The sequence below is a fragment of the Sander vitreus genome, chromosome 5 (genome assembly GCF_031162955.1).
Source record: "Sander vitreus isolate 19-12246 chromosome 5, sanVit1, whole genome shotgun sequence".
In the NCBI taxonomy this organism is placed as follows: domain Eukaryota; kingdom Metazoa; phylum Chordata; class Actinopteri; order Perciformes; family Percidae; genus Sander; species Sander vitreus.
Window position 1 is genome coordinate 31873921 of NC_135859.1, and position 24732 is coordinate 31898652.

Consider the following 24732-nt stretch of genomic DNA (forward strand, 5'->3'; position numbering starts at 1 on the left):
AGACGCCAAGTGTAAACGGCCTTAGATGGTCAAACAGACCAAATTATAATATTTTATTTTTCTTTCAACGATCTCTATCACCTCTGTGTTAACCAAGACATCAAGCAGATGAAAGCAAAAGTCAGACATGAACAAAAGCCTAGAGGCTGATTAATAAACCTGTTTAATAAAGGGGCTGAACTGGCTTCAAAACTGAATCTACCTACCAAAGGCGGTGTCCACTATTTATTTATTCCTGTTACTTCCTCTGATTACTTTGATAAGTTAACAATTCCTAATGTTTATTCTACCTGGCCTAATTTAATCAAAGAAGGATATGTTTTTATTCATTATCATTTTGAAGTTGTGGTTCTTGGAAAGTACAGAACTTATTTACATTTTGATTTAATCCTTTATGACACTGAATAAAAACAAACAATAACACAACGTGCCAACAGCATAGTAAAACATAAAAAACACAATAAAGTATATACTGTATGTACTGTATATAAAGTTACTGTGTATATGGAAAATAAATACAAAGAAGAAAAAGCTATGTATATACATTTACATATATTTAAACAATTACAAATTATTACAAGATTAATAAGGCATTTTTGTGGTTTTTATGGCAAAATAGTGCAGGAGATATTTGACTTCTGAAAGCAATAAGAAATAAGGTAGGCTGTATATAACAATACATTATAATGTAAGATTAATTAAATGAATGCAACCTGGACACAAATAAGTGCCACATTGCTCACATTTCTTTTAACTTTTCTTTTATCTTTTGCATTCTTCTTTTTTACTAGCAGTTTTGAATGGCCGAACCATTTCCGAATGGAAACGAACATGCATTTCATTTGTTGCTCCGAAAACAATTGCTTGAAAAACTGAAGAAATAGTTAAATGCCAAGCAGTTTCTTTATCTTATAAAATATGTTAAGGCATATGAAAAATAAAGGCAAGGTTTTTTTAGCGTTTCATTACAATCTTAAGGCTATCCACAATATTACAGGTGTCTTATCTCATGGAGCCTCTTTCATTTCATTATGGGACAGGGCGTGGCATCAGGTACAGGTTCACAGCGATCCACCACCACCACACAACCTTTGTAGGTCCCAGAGATGGATGTCCATCTGATCTCCCCATTTCTGTAGGTGCGCTTGAGGCGTGCAGTGTATGGGATGTCTGCCCCGTACTTATATCCCACCATGCTGATACCACCATTGATACCTCCAGAGAAAATTGAAGGGATTCCGGCAGCGATGGTAGTCTTAGCGCCCACTGTGAGTGAAAGCTGGTGTCCCACCTTTGCTCCTTTTGGGTTGTCTTTTCGAGGGTAGCTGTCCGTTTCACTGAACGGCAATCATCGTTGGTGAGGACAGATATTTGCAAGGTCTCTGGAGGACACTCAATGACTTTAACCCCATCAGTCTCATACTTGACATCAGATATGTCCTCGCTGATTACATCTTTGTTAACGGTCAGGACCTGGTAGCTCTTGTACCAACGCTCAGAACCTTCCCACAGAACGAAGAGGGCCTTGTGTCTAAAATGCACCATTCCAAGACCATACTGGTTCTTCCCAACACAAACATCGCTGTCGGGGCAGGTCTTGACTGCATTCTGAGGCACTGAACCGTAGGAGCCATCCTTCCATTCTAAAAACTTAAAGTTGTCTTTGTTTACCAGGATCTCAAATGGGGTAGAGGCAGTAAGGACCCTTGTCAGGGTTGTAGAAGCCGGCCGCGCTACCGTGTTTGCTAACATAGTCGGTGCGTTTCGCCTTTTCATTGTAGATTGAAACTGCTCCGTTGGGGAGAGAGCCATCAAAGGTCTGCCATTTCAGGTTGGTTTGATCCATGCCCAGGTTGTGCTTACTACCTTTGAGAAAGCACAAATAGGAACACTATTTAAGTATAAACCAAATTACATAAATAATCAATCAATATATTCCTAATCCTTTTTAAATATCCAGCTATGTCATTGTCCTCAAACTAAAAATTCTTCTTTTTCCCTTTATTTTCATATCTTTTGTTCCTTTTCCCCCTCTTCCTCTAAAACACACACACACACACACACACTCACACACACACACACACACACACACACACACACTTATTTTATTATATATTATTATATATTATTTGTCATACATTTTATTTAATTCAAAAAATCACATTATGAAAAAAGAACAAGAATCAAAATGAAAAAGTAAAAATGTTAATGTTCATTTGAAGTTTACAGTTTTTGAGAGAGAAAGTTCCTGTTTTCACCATTGATCCAGTGAAGGACCCAAACACAGAGAAAAATAGGCAGACATGATCAGTTGAGTGGATTTATGGGAAGTTGCAAAAACTTACAGTGACAGGTCAAAAGTCCAGGGATCAGGCAGAGGGTCAGGCAGGCCGAGGTGACAGGTACGGTGGCCCTGAAGTGCAAATCACAACTGCAAATAGAAAAACGCAACAGCAAATCATAAAACTCAACGGCAAATAGGAAAACACAACGGCAAATAGGAAAACACGACAGCAAATAAGAAAACACGACAACAAATATGAAAACACGACAGCAAATATGAAAACACGACAACAAATATGAAAACACGACAGCAAATAGGAAAACACGACAGCAAATATGAAAACACGACAGCAAATAGGAAAACACGACAGCAAATATGAAAACACGACAGCAAATAGGAAAACACAACAGCAAGAATGAAAACACGACAGCAAATATAAAAACACTTCAACAAATATGAAAACACAACGGCATTAACTTCTACCGGAAAAGGTAGGGCCTATCTAGTAGAGGATGGACCCTCCTGATTGGACAGACGTTACCTTTTCCAATAGAAGTTAATGCCGTTGTGTTTTCATATATGCTGTCGTGTTTTCCTATTTGCTGTCGTGTTTTCCTATTTGCCGTTGTGTTTTATGATTTGCTGTGGCGTTTTTCTATTTGCTGTTGTGATTTGCACTTCAGGGCCACCGTAGCCAGGGTTCCATGTAACAGTTGCAAGAAAGGAAAGGCAGATGCTAAATTTGTCAAACTGACAGTGACTGGCATGGGGAAAAGAGGCTGGTATAAATACTGCAGAGCTGATAAGGATATGACGTGCAGGTGAGGGAGTATTTATTTAACCTTAAATGTTATGCCTCCAGTAGCTCAGTTCTCCCTGGGAGTGGCATTCATGTTTTCTGATGTTTTTCTTCTCTTTCTTTAGTTGTATATTTTAACTAAAGTGTTACTGTGTATTTGCATAATTGTAATGGTTACTGCTTTTAAAAAAAGAAAAAGAAAAAAACAGCCTCCTGTACTCCTCTACTATCTCTGCACCCATGTAGCAGTGCTTCGCCTCAATATAGTCCCAAGTCAATATCTGCCTAGGAAATCGCCTAGTCTTAATCTGCATGGCTATTTGTACACGTTGTGAATATGCAGGTCAGGTTTTTTGTTGTTGTTGTTGGCTCACTTTTACTCACGACATGCTAGCCGGCAACAAAGGATTCCATTCACTACGCTAAGCTAAACTAGCAGCGGTGCTGCCGGACTAAGACAACGCATGCACTGAGACAGAAATATGTTTGCCCACCTATCTAAATCTAGGGGAGATGGTGAATAATCCTATTTCAAATAACGGTGGCGTGTTCCTTTAATGTATGTTTCGTCTGAAATCTTCACTTGCCCATTATGATGTGATGAGCTTCATAGTAAGTGTAGCTAGCAGTAGTTTTTATACGATTACTTCAACCAAGCCTATACTTGCCCACATAAAGTACCAGGTAATCTTTTCCAGTTTAAAATAATATTCCTGATGTATGATCACCTTCCGTTTAGTCATCTACTCCCACGCCACTGTTACTTATTATTGTTCAGTGTCAGAGCCTTCACCCAGGCCAGGCATCCTGTTTCTAACCGCAGCGACGCGCAAAACTTGATTGGATTAATTGTTCATTTAAAGGTCGGAAAAAACAATAATAAACAAAATCCAATTGCCTGTAAAATACTGCAAAAAGGTGAACGTAGATGTGGAGAAACTTGCAGTCAACAGAAAATGAAAAAACCCAAGCGCACCCCCTCTCTAGCCTCCATGCAGGTGTTCAGGTGTATAAATAGACTGATTATTGTGAGACCAACCCCCATGACGTCCCTCACGTTACATAATAGGTGAAAACTATAAACCATAAACAAACATAATATACATGGCTTCTATATTCGGCCCCTAATTATTATACGGCAACAATAACAATTAATACATAACATAGGAGACCTGTAAGGCTTATTAATGTAGTATACAATGTCATATTCTTCTTTCTTCTAGAGGGGGTTTTACCGCCCCTCATGACTAGTCCAGTCAAGGAAAGTCAGTGTGTAGTCAGCTGTCTGAACAGAAAAAGAACAAGATGTACAACAAATCACATAGTGCCACATAGTGATTCGGGATCAGCTTTTCATCAGAATTTGATATGCCTCATAAGCATATTTTGTGGATTACCAATTAAAATGATCACTTGTTCATATGTCTAAAATCTTCACTTGCCCATTATGATGATATGAGCTTCATAGTTAGTGTAGCAAGCAGTAGTGTTGCAGGTCTGATGATGCTCTCTGAAACTTCACAAAAAGGATTGAACAGTCTTCTGTCACGCTTCTAAAAACCTCTGCTCTACCACTGGTGTCCTGCAATGAAATACCAGTATAAAAAAAGGGGACCAATATATGCAAAGGTTCAAATATTTGTACAATAAACTGATTTATGTCATTTATGCTACCACGTACAAATTGGGGGAAAAAGGAAAACTTTTACCAAACCTCACTCAAAATATTTTTTTTGCAGTTCTGACTTCCACAGAACACTTTACTGGAACCTGCATGTTTATGTGTTGTGTGGGTGTCTTTTTTTTTTTTTTTTCCAACACTCCTGCCAAGTCCTGCCAAGAACACTATTACAAGTTATTCTTCCCTACACTTCTACAGAACTGCCCCACCCTTATGTTAGGGATTTACCAACAATTGCGCGCACAAACACTTTTCTTTTTACTGATTCCTACTTAATCCCACTGTTTATAGGTCAAAATAAGATTATGGTTTGCCAAAACTTTAGAGGCCAATCTTTAGAGGTATCTTCCGGCTCTCTGTGTACAGCACTGTCAAATATATTTTGCCAATGTTGGAAAGCTTTTCTTGGCTCTTTACACTCCACTTACTGTAACATGTTATGTGGAATTAAAGGAAACATATAAGCCATTCATCTCCACACACTGCCAGAACAGAGAGCTTGTTCAAAATCAGCAAAGTATCCCTTTAAAGGTAGTCTATATCCATAACGTTTCACTTCCAGGATTGCTCCTGTTGAAGGAGATGATAAGTAAATTTTTTAGCTGAAAACAGCACAAGACTGAGGGTGCATGACAGTCTAATTATCTTGGCCTTAAGGCCTATATTCCAAAAAAGTATGATGGGATACTAATAATAACGAAACATAACATAGAAATATATGAAGAACAAGCAAGCAAAGTGCTGACAATATGACTATAGCTTATAATCACATAGTAGTGTCAAGTTTTGATGTTGTTCTTCCTAAACTGCCCTCCTAAAGGGTTTTTCGTTTATAATCAATAATATTCTTATGATGCTTGTTAGCTTGCTATGAAAAAACTAAAAACAAACAAAGGATGATTGAGGCTCTATAATTGCTTTTATCTACTAAATATTCAGTTGAATTGTGACATGCTTTCAATATAAAGTGGTATTAATACTCTTTCTTAGTACCCATTATATCTGTAGAGTGTACAACTTGAGCTTTATAATATTTACCAGGATATGTGTCTAGTTACTCATTTTTGAACTTCATTTATAAAGAAGCATTACTTACTTGGATTACTGACAAGGAGGAAGCGGTATGGGCTCAATTGGCTTGCTTCTGCACCGGTGTAAAGCAGGACCATGATTGAGTGCAGGGGGGACAGGGGAGGTACTGTACGATCACACTCTCTCTCTCTCCTTGTTCGAGGACTAGAGTCCCAACTAAGCTGATATAAAGGGCTCTGTACACTCTTTGTGAGGGGCTTTTTTTGTTTTTCCTCCTCTGCTCAAACCAGAGAGGGTGACCTGACGAGCAAGCAAAATATTTTTTCCCTAAGAATATAGGAAGATCTAGTTTAGTTCTGAAATAATTTGGTGCGCTTCAGTACTGAAACAAAACTGGTGAACGTTGGTTTGAACGGGTCTTTGGTCTCTTAGGTATGACTGGATGATTACGCTGTTTTTCCTCTCATGAAAGATTCACGACGGGACGTTCATGCTCAGGGGCTGACTGGGACAAAAATTCAGCCCTGGCACTGTAGTTACACCAGCCCACATTACCATGCAGCCCCACCCACGGACACGCGCATTCACTAATTACATTTGTGTACAGATGGTGAAATAATATAAGCAGTACCTTATGTAACAGATTTTTAAACATTTAATGTAAGTAACTGGCAAACAATGCGGAACTACTTTTTAAAGAGCACACGTTTATAACAAATCTGTTTATGCCGTTTGTATACTGTCATTCTCTACAGTATGTCGTTCTTTGTTGTCACTGTCTGTCTGTTTGATTGTCCGTGTTTCTCTCTGTTGACACCGTACATATTGTCCGTCTGGTTCTCCATCTTTTCATCTGTTTTAACTCTCTAACTGCAATTTTAATTTGTTTTTATGGCTGTCTGTAATTATACTTCAGGGTTTTTCCTTGCTCAGAATTGGCCTTTGGGGGAACACATAAAGCAAGGGGGTCTGGTCTCCCCCAGGAAATTTTGAGGGTAAAAGACTTCAATTCCTGCATTGTGATACATTTTGGGCACCAATTTATGGTAAAAATGTCTATATTTATGGCAAGGAAATCACAAAATTCTGGTGGCAGGTAACAATTTAAAATACAAAATATAATGGAATATTATTATATTCAATAGTCCAGTAAGGGGGCTTTCACGTCCGGGACATGGGCCGGACAGACACAGTCCAGTTGTTTTAGGGGCTTTATGGTAACTTTTTTTCCCCAAAGAGCACGTTTTGCTCCCAAGTTGAAAAATGTAGGATTGACTTTCAGAGGCTACTGCTTTTACGGCTAAATTGTAGAATAACACAATCATGTTATGGATACAAAACGTTGTGAAGTGTGTTTTCTACATTCTATTGATCAAAAATGATCAGTGATGATGCATGGATGTTGAGACTACAGTGTAACGGACCACCACAGTTCATGCATACATGTGAACCGCGGATTAATTGCAGAGTTAAACCTACAAAGTGTAAAATGTGACACTACGTGAATGGGGCACAGCAGAAAGACAGGGCGGAACGACGCTGCTTGTTCAGGGTTGTCATGTGTAGGCTACTCCTCTTCGCATCAGGTGTTAAAACCAACTGTACCAAAACACTGAATTAGACTACTATTTAACGCGACAACGAGGCGTATTTAATCGGTAATGAAACTGTCAATTTAATACTGATGCCGTCAGACGGCCGCGCGGACATACAGCCCGTCAGCAGCGGCTTCACGCTGCTACAGCCGGTCCCCCAGAGCAGCATGATCACCAGGAGTGATTTTTATGAAACTGTATTTTATTATTATTAATATCTTCATTGTTTACATCCTAAGGTAATACGACCGAAATAATATTATTAAAATAAAGAAATGTATACTATAACATCTAAATATGTTGCTAGATGTAGCATTATAGTTTTAAAAATATAAATAAACAACAAAGCAATCCAGCTTCCCTGGCCAAAATAGACCGAAATAATAACATTAAAAGAAATACAAATAAACCATGATACGATCTGGTGAATACATGTTGATTAAAACAGCGGTTATTGGGCTAAAAATACCAATAATAGCAAAGCTATACAGCTTCTCTGCCGTAGCCCAACTGGCAGAAAGAAACGTGCTGTGATCAGGGAATCCGTGTGTAGACCACGGATGATGCCTGTCATTGACTTACATAGGCATCGCATCCGTGGGCCCGTCACAGAATTTTTGGCGATTCCGTGAAACTGTCACAGATTTTGAGTTAAGGGGCCGTGTTCATTTCACGGAATTCTGTGAGATCAGGTTGAGCGTGACGTCACGTGCAAAGGGTCAATAGCAGAAAAAACGCGTTTGGCCCTATAACTCCCACACCGTACACCAGACATTCAAAAACCATACATCCATGCGTTCCCTGGATCGAACTGAATCACGTGATATAGGCCACGCCCATTTCCGCCTGGACTTTTATGCGTAAAAACTCGCGATTTATCAAAAACCTACCTTGTTGATAGACAAACTTGGCAGGTAGCATCTCCAGATGGGCCTGACAAAAAGTTATTAAAAGAATTTTGATAGCATAAAAATTGCACATATTACGCACACACATATTTGTGTAACTAACTATGAAAACACCAACTTTGCCATATCTTGGCCAAAATAAATGCTATCAATGCCAAACTTTAGATTCTTGTTTGCCGTGACCCTCTGAAGATCCCCCACGCATTTTATGAAAATTGGTCACTAGGGGGCGCTACAAGTACAAAAAGTTGATATCTCATGAATGGATCATCCAATTTTTACAAAATTTGATGGGTACCATCAAGGGCCACTCCTGAGGCCAACCCTCGAGTGGGGTACTGAGGGGTAAAAGTGGGCGTGGCCTATGGGACCCAAGTCTAGATTCACCACTTACACTAATGTGAACAACTTTAAATTTACAGGGTAGATGGACAATGGGCCATGGACCACACCTACCAAAAATTACACATGTGGACCACTAGGTGGCGCTATAATGTTTTTTTGCCTTTAATTCCCACATTCCCCAATTGACACATCGCACATTAGAAAACCTTACATCCACGTGTTCCTTGAATCAAGCTGAATCACATGATATAGGCCACGGCCATTTCCACTAAAAAGTTTTTCTGCAACATCGCGCAATGCGCAAACCCAGCGACCGATCAGCACGAAACCTGGTAGGTAGCCATCTCCAGAGGGACCTGACCAAAAGTTACTCAAAGAATTTTGATACGTGAAAGTATGCGCATTTGACGATAAGCAACGTTTATTTGTTTTGGCCAATAACTCAATGCATTTAAATGGGAAATTTGCAGTTGTAATATCTTTGCAACAGTAAATGCTATCAACACAAAACCCTGTGGATCAAACCTCTCGATATTCACCAACGTTTGCCTCCCCACGTAACGCTTTAGGTCCCGCTTTGGCGCAGCGCCCTAGGTCATTGGGGGCAACTGGCGCAGCTCAATGTGGCATCAGGGGCGACTAGCAACGAAGGCTTGGGCCCCGTCATAACTGCTTGCAGTTCTAGTTAACTTTATCTTGTTAAGCTCCACATTTATAAAACTACAGCTTAACATAGCTTATAGCTCAACAACTATTGGATGAATTGCCATTAAATTCATGTTCCCCAGAGGGTGAATCTAACTATTGAACGGATTGACAATACATTTGGTACAAATAACATTGGTTCACGGACATTAACTCCTAATGATGAGGTCAACATTTTTGTGTATCCAATACTTATACTAATAATACAAAACATGTGCAAAACTAATGATGAATGAGCAAGAATTAGAACGCTAACACAGTAATAAAATGATGCAAACATGCCTGCTGAACATCAACATAATAGCATGATAATTTGGTATATTAAAATGCTGATGCATTTAGCTTAAAGTGCTCATATTATGCACATTTTCAGGTTCATCACTGTATTTAGAGGTTATACCAGAATAGGTATATGTGGTTTAATTTTTCAAAAACCACTATATTTTTGTTGTACTGCACATTGCTGCAGCTCCTCTTTTCACCCTGTGTGTTGAGCTCTCCGTTTTAGGTACAGAGTGAGGCATCGCACTTCTGTTCAATCTTTGTTGGGAGTCGCACATGCGCAGTAGCTATGTAAGCACTGCTAGCTAGTCAGTTGCATAGTATGGGGGCGTGCCACGCTGCAGCTAGGCAAGCATTATAACGTGTGTTACAAAGTGACGCACGTTTGTCACGGAAGTAAAGTCTGGACTACAATAGAGCTGTTTGGAGCAGTTTGTAAACAGTGTTTTCTCTGGAAGATGGTAAGTCCCTTTCGGGTGGACTTTGGCCTTTTTCACTGTGTAAACCTATAACGTGCAGAAAAAGATATATACAATAAAGGAAAGGGAAAAAGTAAAAAAACATAATATGACCACTAGCACCACAATGCTTAAACTGTACAGCCTCAAGGAGCTGCTAACATGACTGTGTGGTAGGAAGGCTTATACGTGTGTTCGGAAAACCTATTCTCACTCCCAACTTGTCAATTATGGCAGTTTGGTCAGTGGCCCTCAGCGTCTGATACTAATGCACAAGGCACAATTTAGCATCTGTGTGAAAGGACATAGTATACAAAGTACAGGAGGCCGCTGTTTTTTTTTTTTTAAAGCAGTAATCATTACGATTATCCAAATAAACAGTAACACTTTTCTTAAAATATACATATAACAAAAGAAAAACATAGGCACTGGTGTTTGTGTCCCGTAAGTCAACTTTGACTAGTTGACATTCTTAACTAATGTCACATGCATAAGTTATGTAACAAACATTTATTTTAACCCAAACCAAGATCTTTTCCTAAACCTAGCCAAGTAGTTTTGTTGCCTAAACCTAACCCTATCCTGCACATTGAAAAATAATGCATCACAAGGGTCCTGACCACACGTTCGTATGTGATGAGGTGGGAGTTGTAGTGTGTTGGTTGGGAGGATAATTAGATTACATTTCTAAACAGACTTCATTTTCAACAGTGATTTCTGTTTGGTTCCAGCGAGTAAGGTGCGGGGTTGCATTTGCGCACACACAGGACGATATGCGCTCATTGTCATAGGAGCCAAGCTGCCATGTTCACCGTGAAAAATGCAAGGGCTTTATCACAGAAAGCAAAGACTAATTTCCACCAAAGTAAGTCCAGTCCACCATCAGGAAACATAAATGCCACTCCCAGAGAGAACTGAGATACTGGAGGCATATAATGTAAGGTTAAAGAATAGTCACTCACCTGCACGTCATGTCATTTTCAGCTCTGCAGTATTTATACCAGCCTCTTTTTCACAGTCACTGACAATTTGGCAAAGTTGGCATCTGATAAGATCTGGTGAAACAAATGTTGATTAAGACAGCAGTTATTGGGCTAAAAATACCAGTAATGGCAAAGCTGTATAGAGCTTCTCTGCTGCAGCCGACTGGCAGAAAGAATCGTGCTGTGATCACGAAAAATGCTTCCCATTGAAATACATTAGTTTAAATAACGTGCTCAAAAAAAGAGATAAACGTGTTCGTGTACATGAATCAATAGATTTAATTACGTGACCATATCAGCAGAGCGGAGGTGTTCACAAGGGAAAAAGCTTGGAGTAAGAATAACGAGACTACAGCTAGCCTTCTCTAACACTATTACTGTACAAGGCACAGACATAATTTGGCCTGTTTCCATGTAGTTACATAGTCACTGATATGGTCATAACCACTACAGTGCTCAATTACCTATTTTTGAGGGGGAAATAAACTAAAACTTTTTGCTGCAAAGGCATGACCTGTCCTCTGGAGGACATCCACCAAACCACCAGGTGCTCGGTGGATTGTTGTCGGCCGCGGCAGGCAAGGCACACTTTAGAATATGCCCCCACAACTGCCATTTTGGGACTGGGAGCTCTGGGCATTAGCTGCAGCAACTCCAGTTTGCTAGGACCGATTCTGGTCGGTTTTTTTTCAATCGACATATTTATAGCGATCAAGATTAACGTAAAAATTGGCCGGAGTTCTCCTTTAAACGAGGCATGATGAACGTGCATGATGAACGCGCATAATGGACGCAAGCAGACCCACGGGTCTGCGCCCGCCCATGTCGTACTGCACTGCGCATGCTCTTATTACTGTTCTCCCGAGGTCCTGTAGCTGTAATAATGGATATAGCTAATGGTTGTAATTCACCATGTGTTCTATTAATACATCCATGGTATTACCTTATGATACATCGGAGGGCTGTATGCTGTAAAGCCTTTAACGTGGATGAGAGATGAAGCTGCAGACCAACCTTAGTAGCGAGCGCTAGAGAGCTAGCTAGTAGCACGACATAATGATTACATCTCCTTGGTTGTCTAAATACATCCATCGTTTATTTAGATAAGCATGTAAATGAATATTTGAGTGATGATGACACAGATTTGGTTTGCATGTAAGTTTATTTTATTTGAAACAATGAACCATTAAATACATTTTTCATACATTTCAATTGTTGCTTGAAAAAATGTAAATTTAAGTAGTTTTACTGTCTCATAAAATATGTTAAGGCATATAAAACAAAAACAGATTTATTTTTAGCTTTTCATTACAATGGTATGGACAAACAATATGTCAGGTGTCGTATCTCATTAAACCGCTTCCATTACTCTTTTTTTAAGGGACAGGGCCTGGCGTTAGGTACAGGTTCACAGCGATCCACCACACCCCGGACTTCTCCCATTTGGACGCTTTTGTAGGTCCCAGAGATGGACGTCCATGTGGTCTTCCCATTTCTGTAGGTGCGCTTGAGGCGTGCAGTGTATGGGATGTCTGCCTCGTACTTATGTCCCACCATGCTCACACGGCAGGAGTGGTTTGGTGGGATATTGGTCTCAACAGAAACAGAGTGGGTGGTCGACTGGGTATGAGTGGTCCCCTTGGTGAACTGGAGGGTTGTTTCAGCGCTAACCTCAATGCTTGCGGACATGATTTCGGGGATTCCGGCAGTGATGGTACTCTTGACGCCCACTGTAAACGAAAAGCTGGTGTCCCACCTTTGCTCCTTTTGGGTTGTCTTTGAGAGGGTAGTTGTCTGTTTCACTGAATGGCAATCATTGTTGGTGAGGACAGATATTTGCAAGGTCTCTGGAGGATACTGAATGGGTTTAACCCCATCAGTCTTATACTTGACATCAGATATGTCCTCGCTGATTACATCTTTGTTAAAGGTAAGGACTTGGTAGTTCTTGTACCAATACTCAGAACCTTCCCACGGAAGGAAGAAGGCCTGATTTTTAACATCTACCTTCCCAAGACCATCCTTGTTCTTTCCAACATATATATTGCTGCCGGGGCAGGTCTCGATGGCATTCTGAGGCACTGAACCGTAGGAGCCATCCTTCCATTCTAAAAACTCAAAGTTGTCTTTGTTTACCAGGATCTCAAATGGGGAGCCACGATGCTCTTTCTCATAATAGGGGTAGAGGCAGTAAGGACCCTTGTCAGGGTTGTAGAAGCCGGCCGCGCTACCGTGTTTGCTAACATAGTCGGTGCGTTTCGCCTTTTCATTGTAGATTGAAACTGCTCCGTTGGGGAGAGAGCCATCAAAGGTCTGCCATTTCAGGTTGGTTTGATCCATGCCCAGGTTGTGCTTACTACCTTTGAGAAAGCACAAATAGGAACACTATTTAAGTATAAACCAAATTACATAAATAATCAATCAATATATTCCTAATCCTTTTTAAATATCCAGCTATGTCATTGTCCTCAAACTAAAAATTCTTCTTTTTCCCTTTGTTTACATATCTTTTTTTGCTTTTCCTCCTCTTCCTCTAAAACACACACACACACACACACACACACACACACACACACACACACACACACACACACACACACACACACACACACAAAAACACAGTATTCCTAATGCTTTTAGCTAAATTTGTAATAAATGCTACAGGGCAAACAAAAACTAGCTAATGGAGAGCGAAAATCTAAACGTTTATTCCAATTATTTTTTATATCACTTATCTTGCTTTCTTAATAAAAAAGGAGGTCACTGACTGCTGTCATTAATTAGAAATAGTCAAATTGACCTAAACCCCGCGCCCAAACAGCGATTGTCCATCCGTAGCTTTGCCACCATAACTATGCACGGCTGTCAGTCAGTCTTTAGATTAGGGCTGCTCGATTATGGAAAAATAATTTTGGTCAATATTGAAATTACAATAATTTAACATGATTAGGCTACTTGTTGACTTCTCAATTATTGAACTTAAAAAACAGTGGAAAAAGTTAAATAAATCAACAGTAAAAAAAGAACACAAGACAAAATAAGAGTTTACTTGCTAAACTTAATGAGCTAAATAATTGTTTTTCTCGATTATTCTGTTTTTGTGATTATTGGGAGCCAAAATCATAATCACGATTAAATTTCAATTAATTGCACAGCCCTATTTTAGATTTCTCCACATATGTTACACCTGTAAAACTAATTAAACGTATTTAGAGGGTTATGTCTATTTCCATCCTCAATTCAAAAACACAACAACAAGTGTGTTGTGGATTCAATTGTGTGCTTAACTGCTCAATCATGAGATGAAATTGTTAACATGCAGCACAAAAAAGGGAAAAAAAGACTTTAAGATATCCACTTTATTTGTCAAACTCAGATTCCTGAGATCTTGTATTAGTTTCATCTGAACTTTATAAATGAATTTGTTCACATAGCGAGGACCCCATCGTGCACTTACAATTGAATTGCCTTTATAAGCAATCTTTTAGCAGCCAGTATGGGCAGTAGGAACAATTACTGCAACCAAAAACCCTGTTAACATATGGACTAATGAAGATTGTATCAAGATAGACTAGAAGAATGTCAACCTATAAGTTAACATTAAAAGACAAACATACTGTTTTCAAGGCCTTGTTTTTTTATGCTAAAATGTACTGTTACTGTTCTAGCTCCATAGTTTTCTTCTGTTTCCCTCTATGTGTAGATTTTATTTAAGTGATGCATAAATGAGGACACTTGGAAAATAAACCGCAGAATGGGGAATAGTTGTTTTATGGTAGTTTTAGTTTACCTAGATTGTCGTTCTTCTCACTGGCTGAGGAAAGAGCAGGCAGAGCAATCAGCAGCAATACTCAACAGCTTCAGCTGCAGATGAAACAGAACAAAATAACTGTTAGTTGCTGTAGTAAAATAACTTCAAATCTAACCCTGGTGAAAATATCAGAACATCAGATGTTGAGCTACTCCCGCTGGGACCCCATTTTTGCCATGATGACACACACAGACTCACAATGTGAAAACAATACCAGGGTCTCTGTCACGGCTGGAAATAAAGTAAACATAGTTTTGAGATACAATCAGTTATCACTAATAATGTGTGCTGCCGTAGGTGAGCAAACAAGGAAAGGATCCAAATGAGACAAAAGCAGGCAGATACTATCAGTTCACTGGAGTTATGGGGAAGTTGTAAAAACTTACAGTGACACCGGTCAAAATTCCAGGGATCAGGCTGAGGGTCAGGCAGGTAGGACGGAAGATAGGCGCCAGGTGACAGGGTTCCAGGTAACAGATGCTAGAAAGCAAAAAGGCAACTTTGCCAAACTGTTAGAGAGTGGGGGAAAGAGGCTGGTATAAATACTGCAGAGCTGATAAGGAAATGGCGTGGCAGGTGAGGAAATGGGCAGGGATCTCAGGTAAGGGAATTTTTGTACTTCATCTTAAATCCTGTTTATCCAGTTTTTTTTTTTTTTATTGTATCGTATAGTATAGTGGAACCCTTAGAAAAAGGAACACTAGGAAGAATCAGACATACACTGTAAAAGAATAATTTGCCAACATGTTTCCTGCCAAGCCGTTAAAGTGTTCACCATTTCTCCTGCTTTTTAGAAATGATTTAAAAGATTCTGTATCTTTAAGGCTCGAAAAGGTCAGGGTCGCAGATCTGCAAGATCTGCCAGAAAGTAAAGCAGAGTTCAGCTAAACAGCACCCATTCATCTGCAGTCACAAGGTGGTTGCCTGCCATTCAGTATTAAGATAGTCGGATAATCAAAGGAACTTTGCCCTTTTCTACTTTTCATAAGATGTCACGCAAAAACTGGTTTTCAGCCTCCGTCTTGTCAGCTGTCTGAGCAGGAAAAAGATCAAGATGCAAGATGTACAGTAAAATAAATCATCTTGACACAAACCTTTCTTTTTAGGTCACACAGTGATTCAGGGTCAGCTTTTTATCAGAATGTCATAGGCCTCCTGCATATTGTATGGATTACCAATTAAAATGATTATTATTTTAAGTTCATTTCTAAAATCTTCACTTTCCCATTGTGTTTTGTACTGAAATACTAATAACCTAATAAAGGTTTAAATTCTTTTACAGGTGTGGCTTTCACTTTGCTTGTCATTAACACATATGTATGTGTGTGGGTGTGTTCAAGTTCTGCTTGTTTTTCTGGATCCACACTCAGACACACAAAGTCCTGCTAATAACACTATTATTCTTTTGCAGCTGTAACTTCAATAGATATCAAATTAAACAAGATGGAAACACACTCTGCACTCTTTCTCATGGTTGTAATATTTCAGTCTTTGCTTGCTTTATTGCTGGTTAAAATATTAAACAAGGCATTTACAAAATGGTTATTATGTTTAAGTTTTCTTTCACGAGCTTACCCGCCCATGAAGATGAACGGCAGGGAAGCTCAGGTAGGGGATTTTTTTACTACAGTTTATTTATTGTTTTATTTTACCTGCAATTGTCATTTATGTTTCCTGATGGAGGACACACTCGTGTTCTCTGGAGGATAGTGGGACATTTTAGACAAAGGAAGAATCAGACATACACTATGAAATAATAATTCACCAACATGTTTCTTGCTTGGCCAGTAAAGTTTCCTCCATTCTCCCTGCTTTTAGAATTGATTTTAAAGATACGGTACTTAAGGCTGTACATTGTTAGGGTCACAGTTCCTGGTGAGATAGTGTCAAACCTTACTATTTGTTAGTTAATTTGTTAATTCCCCAAAACACACACCACTTTGTTGTTTTACTGTAAAACTCCTTGTAACTTTGTTTAAAAAATGTGCTATATTACCACTTATAATTATTGTTATTAAATCCAAATGTAAACCAAGTTCCATTAGTAACCCTCAAACATATTTTTTATATTCCTTTTCATGTCTTAAGATGTCACAAAAAACAAGATGCAAAAATGAATTATTATTACAAGATGTACAATAAGTCATTTTGCCACAACATTATCTTATTGATTTAGGATCAGCTTTTTATACAAATTGCATAGGCATCCTACATATGTTATGGACTGCCATATTATTATTTATTTCTTTAAGTTCATTAATGTTTTTGCTAAAATCTTCACTTGCCCATTATGATGTGATGAGCTTCATAGTAAGTGTAGCTAGCAGTAGTTTTAATAAGACAAGCCTATACTTGCCCTTTTTAAGTACAAGGTAATCTAATTTTCCAGATCAAAACGATATTCCTGATTTACGATCACTTTACGTTTAGTCATCTACTCCCACACCACTGTTATTTATTATTGTTCAGTGTCAGAGCCAAGACATTGTGAAATTATATTGACTTACAGTGTCTTACAGGCCATCATTCTGACCTACTTTGTCCTCGGCTAGAAACATCTATCGGCAGCCATCAAGGAGTGTAAAAAGACAATTCATGCTGATAATGATAACAGGGTTCTTTATTGATCCATGCTCTTCCCTCCTCCTGCTATGTGTCCAACATGAAATGAACCACAGAGACAAGCTGTAGAATACTATTAGTGCTGTACAAACTTAACTAGGGTCTATGCAAGCAGTTCCGTGAGGCTGTGCTTTGAGCTAAATGCTAACATGCTCATGACAATGCTAACATAGGGATGTTAAGCAGGTTTAATGTCTACCAGAAAACAGCCCACAAAACAAGCGGAGAAACTGCTTTCAGGTAATATGCTCCAAGACTGTGGAACACCAGCTACATTAGAAATACAAGGTCTGTTGACACGTTTCAAACTCAACTGAATATCTACTTATTCAGGCTGGCCTTTAGTTAATGTAGTTTGCTTTTAGCTTTTTCTACTGCCACTGTTACTACTTTAAGCTCTGTGCCTTTATATTTCTATTGTCCTTTATTCTATTGCTATGCACTTAAGTATCTTATAAGAGCAGAATAAATATGGCTATGTAATATGAACAGTGTATGAACAACATGTACAGATAAGTGCAATGTAGTAGCAGTGACATTATAATAGTAGTAAGAATAATATAGATATATGTAGTGTATTAGCAGAATATATAATAAGAAAAACAGAATAAATATGGATATTCTGTATGAACCATATAGACAGATATGTACAGTATGTACAGCTATGTGCAGTGTGGTAACATTATAAGAGTAGTAAGAATAAGTGTATGTGCAGGATGAATAGTATGAAGAGCAGTAGAATATGGTTATTTATAGGTGTAATTATAGTATGTACATTTGTAAATAAATAAATATATATATTTATTGTGCTCTTGTAACACTGCAATATATTTCTTGTCCTGCCTATGCACCACCTGTCTATACTTGAATATCACATTGCACTTTTCTGCTTTTTTGCACTTCTGGTTAGACGCAAACTGCATTTCGTTGTCTTTGTACTTGTACACTGCAAAATGACAATAAAATTGAATCTAAATTTAAATCTAAAATGTGACTTATGTATGTTGTCTTTTATAAATATGTATTAGGCCTATTTAATGAATTACTACCACTGAATAAAGACATTGTCACTAAAAACTTTAACCTACTGTGAATCAATCCACCTTGTTCTATTTAAGCACCTTTTATTTTTTATTTATTATGCATTTATTTGTTTACCATCTCCATTTTCTTGTTTTAATGTTTTTGCTTAATCACCAACTAAAACTATGCAATGATACTGGTAGATTCTTTTATTTTAAAAAGTATTTTCAACATGTAAAGTTTTCTTCTAGACACAGAAAGACACAAAATACATTTTCCATTTACCACACAGCATGTGTATGGCATATTTGTTTTTATTGTGACACATCATTTGCTTTCAATATCACAAATATCAGATGTTGTTTAAAAAGATATCTTTGTTTGAGTTTTCAATTTTAGTTGTCTTTTAAGGACATGGCTTCAGGCCAGCTACCGGTTCACAGTGGTCCACCACGGCTCGGACTTCTCCGATCTGGACTCCGCCATATGTCCCCGAGATGGACGTCCACTGGGTCTCTCCATTGCAGTAGGTGCGGCTGAGGCGGCTGTGAGGGATGTCGGCTTTGAGCTTGCGTCCCTCCATACGGACTCTGCAGGAGTGGTTTGGCGGATGCTGAGCTCCACAGACACGGAGTGGCTGAGCGACTCCACCACCGTGGTTCCCTGGAGAACTGCAGCGTCTTCTCCGCACCTATCTCAATGCCCCCGGTGCCGATGAAGGGATTTTAGCTGTGATACTGCCAGTGACACCCAACATGGCTGGATCGGCCGATGTTCCAGGTGGTCTCCACCTCTGTGGTCTTTGAGATGGTGACTGTCTTCACCACCGTCTGGCAGTCGTTGTTGGTAACCCCGGAGATGCGCATGGTCTCAGGAGGATACTGGAAGATGGCGACATCATCGATGGCATACTTGACGTCAGTGATCTGCTGGCTGTAGGCATCTCTGTTGATGGCCAGGACCTGGTAACTCTTTACCAATACTCATCGCCTTCCCAAGGCAGAAAGAAGCCCTTGAACTGAGGAACAACCTTCCCGAGGCCGTACTTGTTCTTCCCAACGTAGATGCCAACAACCGGGCAGGTCCAGACTGAATGCTGGGCCACTGCGCTCCTTCCACTCCAGGAACTCAAAGTTGTCCTGGTTGGCCAGGATCTCGAACTCGGGGGCGTAGTACTCTTTGTTTCCGTAGGGGTAGCAGCAGTAGGGGCCCAGGCTGGGGTTGTAGAAGCCGGCCTCACACTTGTACTTGCAGACGTAGTCGGTGCGCCGGTGTAGCCGTTGTAGATTGCAACGGCTCCGTTGAGCACAGAGCCGCCCCAGGTCAGCCACTCCAGGTTGACGTTATCACCGAACATGTAGGGAGGAAGGGAGATCCTGCTGCTGCTCCAGGTCAGCAGAATTTAAAGGACCCGACACCACATTGCCAGCTGGTTCAGGCACCACACCCTCCAGCTCTGGATTCAGTAAGGAAACTGTGTAAAAAAACAACAGACAGATAGACAGACAGTTTACACATTTAACCACACACATGTTATAATAAGGAAAACTAATTAAACTGAAAATTAGCTTAGCAAGAGTCAGAGGACCCGACACCAGGGACCAGACCGTCTGGAACATCTGGAAAACATCTGCTTCAGAATTAATTTAGCCTGCTTGGTTAGGTATATTCAACAGCTGCAACCCAAAGCTACCATCTGCGTCTGTTTATGTCACAAGAAATATGGAATATATACGAAATGTTTACTCATTCCTGTGCTGTGAGCTCTTCTTCACGATGAAAAAGAAAAAGGAACACTAGGAAGAATCAGACTTACACTGTAAAAGAATAATTTGCCAACATGTTTCCTGCCGAGCCATTAAAGTGTTCTTCATTTCTCCTGCTTTTTTAGAAATGATTTAAAAGATTCTGTATCTTTAATGCTCGAAAAGTGTCAGGGTCGCTAGATCTGCGAGATCTGCCAGAAAGTAAAGCAGAGTTCAGCTAAACAGCACCCATTCATCTGCAGTCACAAGGTGGTTGCCTGCCATTCAGTATTCAACATGGTTATTATGTTTAAGTTTTCTTTCACTAGCTTACCCGCCCATGACATTAACTGAAATATACCGACTATAATCATTCACATATTGATTAATTCATTAGAAATATACAGAATGCACAGTTGGTTGGTTCCCTATCTCATATTACGGGTGGATCACGTTCTCACCTAAAGTGAACTGAACTTTGGTGCACATAGAAAGCAAACAGAGACCCACATTGTCAGGCTGACCAGAGACAAGAATGGGACAGTTAGGTTTAGAAAAAGATCCCGGGTGGGGTTAAAATGTGTGTTAGGGTTAGGGGTTAGGGGTTAGGGTTAGGGTACTCCTGTGTTGTTCTTTTCTGCAAATTTGCATCCTACATATGTTATGGACTACCACTTAAAATGATACATTAATTTAAGTTCATTAATGTTCTTGCTTAAATCTTCACTTGCCTATTATGATGTGATGAGCTTCATAGTAAGTGTAGCTAGCACTTTCAGGTCTGCACTTGTTTTTTAGAGATCACTTCAACCCAGCCTACTTGCCTCTATATGTTTCCAGGTAATGGGATTTTTGGGTTTAAAAAAACATTCCTGATGTATGATCACCTTCCATTCAGTCATCTACTCCCATGCCACTGTTACTGTTTATTGTTCAGTGTCAGAGCCAAGACAAAGTCAAAGTATTTAGGCCTACAGGGTTTGTTCAATGACAGCCATGAAGACATTTGAAAAACTCCACCCATGTGTCTTTAAAGACACAACGAAATACAAATATGCTTTTACCTCCTAATCATGTGTATTTTTGTCAATTGTTCAGTTATCTCTGTTTCATGCCAATTATGTAAAGAATCATTTTGGAGCAATTTACAATTTAACATCAAAATCATTGTCTTGATCCCTTCCTGTAAAACCTTATAATAGTTTAATAACTTGAACGTTTACATAAATGTATCCAATGAAATGTACTTTGGTGTGACCAGGTAACCCGCCCATTACATTAACATAAAATATGCCAACTAATAATTTACACATTGATTAATCAGTAAATAAATAAACAGAATGCACTGTTCTTTGGTTCACTTCTTTTATTTTGTGTTATCACCTAAAGTGTTGTTATTGTTATTCTTCTTTAACCCCACAGTTTAGGTCAAAATGAGATTATTTGGACCAACCAAAAGTCCTTCTCCATCGCCTTCTTGAACTCCTCCCACACCATTTCTCCCAGTCACCCCCCTTCAGGGTTTTCTATCGTTGCCCATGTGAGCATTGTCTCATCTACATCTAACTTTAGGCAGAAAAGTGAATGAGAGCATTTTCCCAAAATGTTAAACTATGGGTTTGTCTAACCCTAATCATCATTCATAAATGTTGACATAAAACACAAAGCAACAGACAACTAAATATGATAAAGAAAAGAGCTATAAAAGAGGGATGAACTTTGTGTCTTATTGATTTCTTCTACCCCAATATTTAATGGTCAAAGTCGAAGCCCAGATGAAGTGAGAGTATGTTTGTTTTTGATTAAGCAATAAGGCAGCTATATACTGTGTGCCTGGATACATTGGACAGGTTCATAAATCTGAAGGTGATTAATTCTCATAAATTTCAATCACTTATGTTGACTAATTTGAAAATGTTACAGTAGTTAATCTTTTGTTGCAGGTTAGAAGTAGAAAGTCAATTTATGCAAGAAATGTACTACCACTAACCTAATTAAAAAGTTAACATTTTAAAACAGCATGAAAATGGGATTTTCTCAAATTCATCAACAGACAATTCAATAGTTTTCGTCTCTCGCATGATCAATCATGTGTGTTTTATCTGCAGGTGAAGCTGCCAGTGTTGGCCCTGCCTGTTCTGTACACCGAAGGTAAACTAAAGTTTTCCATGCTGCTGTTACTTTGCCAAGTGTCACATAAAATAAGATAAGAAAAGATATTGCTTTTATTCAAAATGTAAAGAAAAAAATTTATGGGGGGGAGGGGGGGTGCACTTTTCATTTGTGTTTTGGCTAAAGAATCCTAGAAGCATATAAGAGGTGGCATGGTTAATTGGGAAATGTGAACGTTTTTAAGAGTTATTATCCCATAAAAGAAAAAGAAAAAAAGAATTTGCACATGCTTTTTGTAATCTTTATTCAAGTCTTCCTAGATGTAAACAAGTATGTACAGATATCCCAAACAATACAAGGGCATATTATACTAATTTAAAATTGTTTCATATGATTTCATAGTATGTTCAGTGGTTTTGTGCTGTGTTTTAGATGAAGCTCTCAGTGTTGTTGCTGCCGGCCCTGCTGACTATGTCTTCAGCTGGTCTGCAAGACTCCAGCCTGGAATGGCAGACCTCGTATGGCTCTCTCCCGTCTGGTGCCGTTTCAATTTACAATGGAAATGCCGCTCGCTACGACTATGTCTGCAACTACAAGTGCTCATCTGGCTTCTACAACCCCAACATGGGTCATTACTGCCACTACCCCTTGTCAGGGAAAGAGAATCTTGCCAGCTCATTTGAGTTCCTGGTAAACAAAGACAACTTTGATGTTTTAGAATGGAAGGATGGCTCCTGGGGTTCAGTGCCTCAGAATGCAGTGTACACATGCTCCCCCGGAGACACGTATGTTGGGTTGAACGAGTATGGTCTTGGGAAGGTACATGTTAAACACAAGGCCTTCTTCCTTCCCTGGAAAGGTCATGAGTATTGGTACAAGAACTACCAGGTCCTGACCATCAACAAAGAAATAAACAGCGAGCACATGTCCAATGTCAATTACAACACTAATGTTACAGTCTTCCAGCATCCTCCAGAGACCATGACCAAGTCCATCATAGCCAACAATGAGTGCAGCCCAGTTGTGAAAAGAGTTGAGCTCTCAAAAACCTACATGGAGGAGAAAAGGTGGGACACCAGCACTGCCATCACGACTGGGGTCAGTAGTAGCATCACCGCCCAAATCCCATTCATCGGCTCTGCAGATATCGCGCTCAGTGTTGAAACAACAAAGCAATTCTCCAGTGGAACCACTGTGGTGGAGTCGAAAACCTACTCGGTCTCTGTGGAGCAAACTGTCCCACCAAACCACTCCTGCAGTGTCAGTATGGTGGGATATAAGTATGAGGCAAACATCCCCTACACAGCTCGTCTCAGCCGCACCTACAGAAATGGGCAGACGACATGGGCGTACATCACTGGGACCTACAAGGGCGTCAACGTTGGAGAAGTCCACTCTGTTGTGGATCGCTGTAAACCTCTACCCAATTCCAAGCCTTGTCCCTGAAAGAAAAATATAATCTTAAGATATCTGACATAATCAATGTTAAATATTGGTGAAAATGAAAAATGTACTATACTAATTCTAGTTATAATTGGCTGGGCAACAGGACAGGAGTGGTGAAGGAGGAGTCAAGAAAGCTTCCCTGAGATGACATATTCAATGATTTCAGCAGAACACTGAAAAAGTACTAACTTTTCACCACAGAAAGCAGAGAACATAATATGTTAAAGGGCTTTTTCATTTTGAGCTTTATATTTTTCTCTGTTAAGTCCCAGTCAGTAATTTTTGGAATGTACTGTTTTTAAGGAGTTTTTGTTTGTTTTGTTTTTCCATTGACTGTATTTTTGATTAATAAAAGAGAAGACATGCAGTGCCATCTCAGTTCAGACATTAAAGCTTGTGTTTTCATTTTATAGTTTCATAGTATAGTAGGTGACATGCAAAACCCTTTGTTACGTGTGCATGTATGAGGAAGCATTTTTGTGATTCTTGAATGATTATAATAAATACAGTGGCGAATCAGGTTCCTGGACCCTGGGCCTTCAATAAAACATACAAGCCATTTGACTGGTTTACTGATGTAAATAAACCTATCATCAGCAACGGAAAACAATAACAACTTCATAGATTTAGTTTTTGTACACTGTTAGACCATAATGGTCTTGTGAATCAAATTAAGTACAACTGAAGACAATACACAGCAGCTTTTGGTTACTGAAGCATGAGGAGGACACACTGTGAAGGGGATCAAGCCTTCGCTGTGGAACGGCATCACTGTTAGATGTTCCCCCACAAATGAATTTTAATCCCACCACAAAAGCAATTTTAGGCTTTTGGACCTGCAGTGTGTGTTTCTTCTGTGTTGCCTTTTTAGAAAAAAAGGGAAATGCACCGTTTATATCTG

At 39.3% G+C, this 24732-nt stretch overlaps 1 protein-coding gene and 3 pseudogenes across 3 annotated transcripts; 1 reads left to right on the plus strand and 3 right to left on the minus strand.

The window, feature by feature from the left end:
• Nucleotides 1-377: 377 nt before the first annotated feature.
• On the minus strand, nucleotides 378-15473 carry LOC144518666 (natterin-3-like; annotated as a pseudogene). Its single transcript, XR_013502022.1, has 5 exons — nucleotides 15270-15473; nucleotides 14863-14936; nucleotides 11052-11144; nucleotides 2346-2431; nucleotides 378-1866 (listed from the first exon to the last, which is right to left on the minus strand). The product of XR_013502022.1 is annotated as a natterin-3-like (transcript).
• LOC144517759 (natterin-3-like) lies at nucleotides 12438-13412 on the minus strand. Its single transcript, XM_078249879.1, has one exon. The coding sequence runs from the start codon at nucleotides 13410-13412 to the stop codon at nucleotides 12438-12440; it is 975 nt and encodes a 324-aa protein (XP_078106005.1).
• A 3461-nt stretch (nucleotides 15474-18934) lies between the features above and the next one.
• LOC144517698 (natterin-3 pseudogene) lies at nucleotides 18935-20001 on the minus strand (annotated as a pseudogene).
• Nucleotides 20002-22376: 2375 nt separating this feature from the next.
• On the plus strand, nucleotides 22377-24336 carry LOC144517699 (natterin-3 pseudogene; annotated as a pseudogene). Its single transcript, XR_013501961.1, has 2 exons — nucleotides 22377-22424; nucleotides 22818-24336. The product of XR_013501961.1 is annotated as a natterin-3 pseudogene (transcript).
• The last annotated feature ends 396 nt before the right edge of the window (nucleotides 24337-24732 follow it).

Excerpts from the sequence above, each read along its gene's own strand:
- LOC144517759 (XM_078249879.1), bottom strand. The coding sequence starts at position 13,412 with ATGGATCAAACCAACCTGAAATGGCAGACCTTTGATGGCTCTCTCCCC.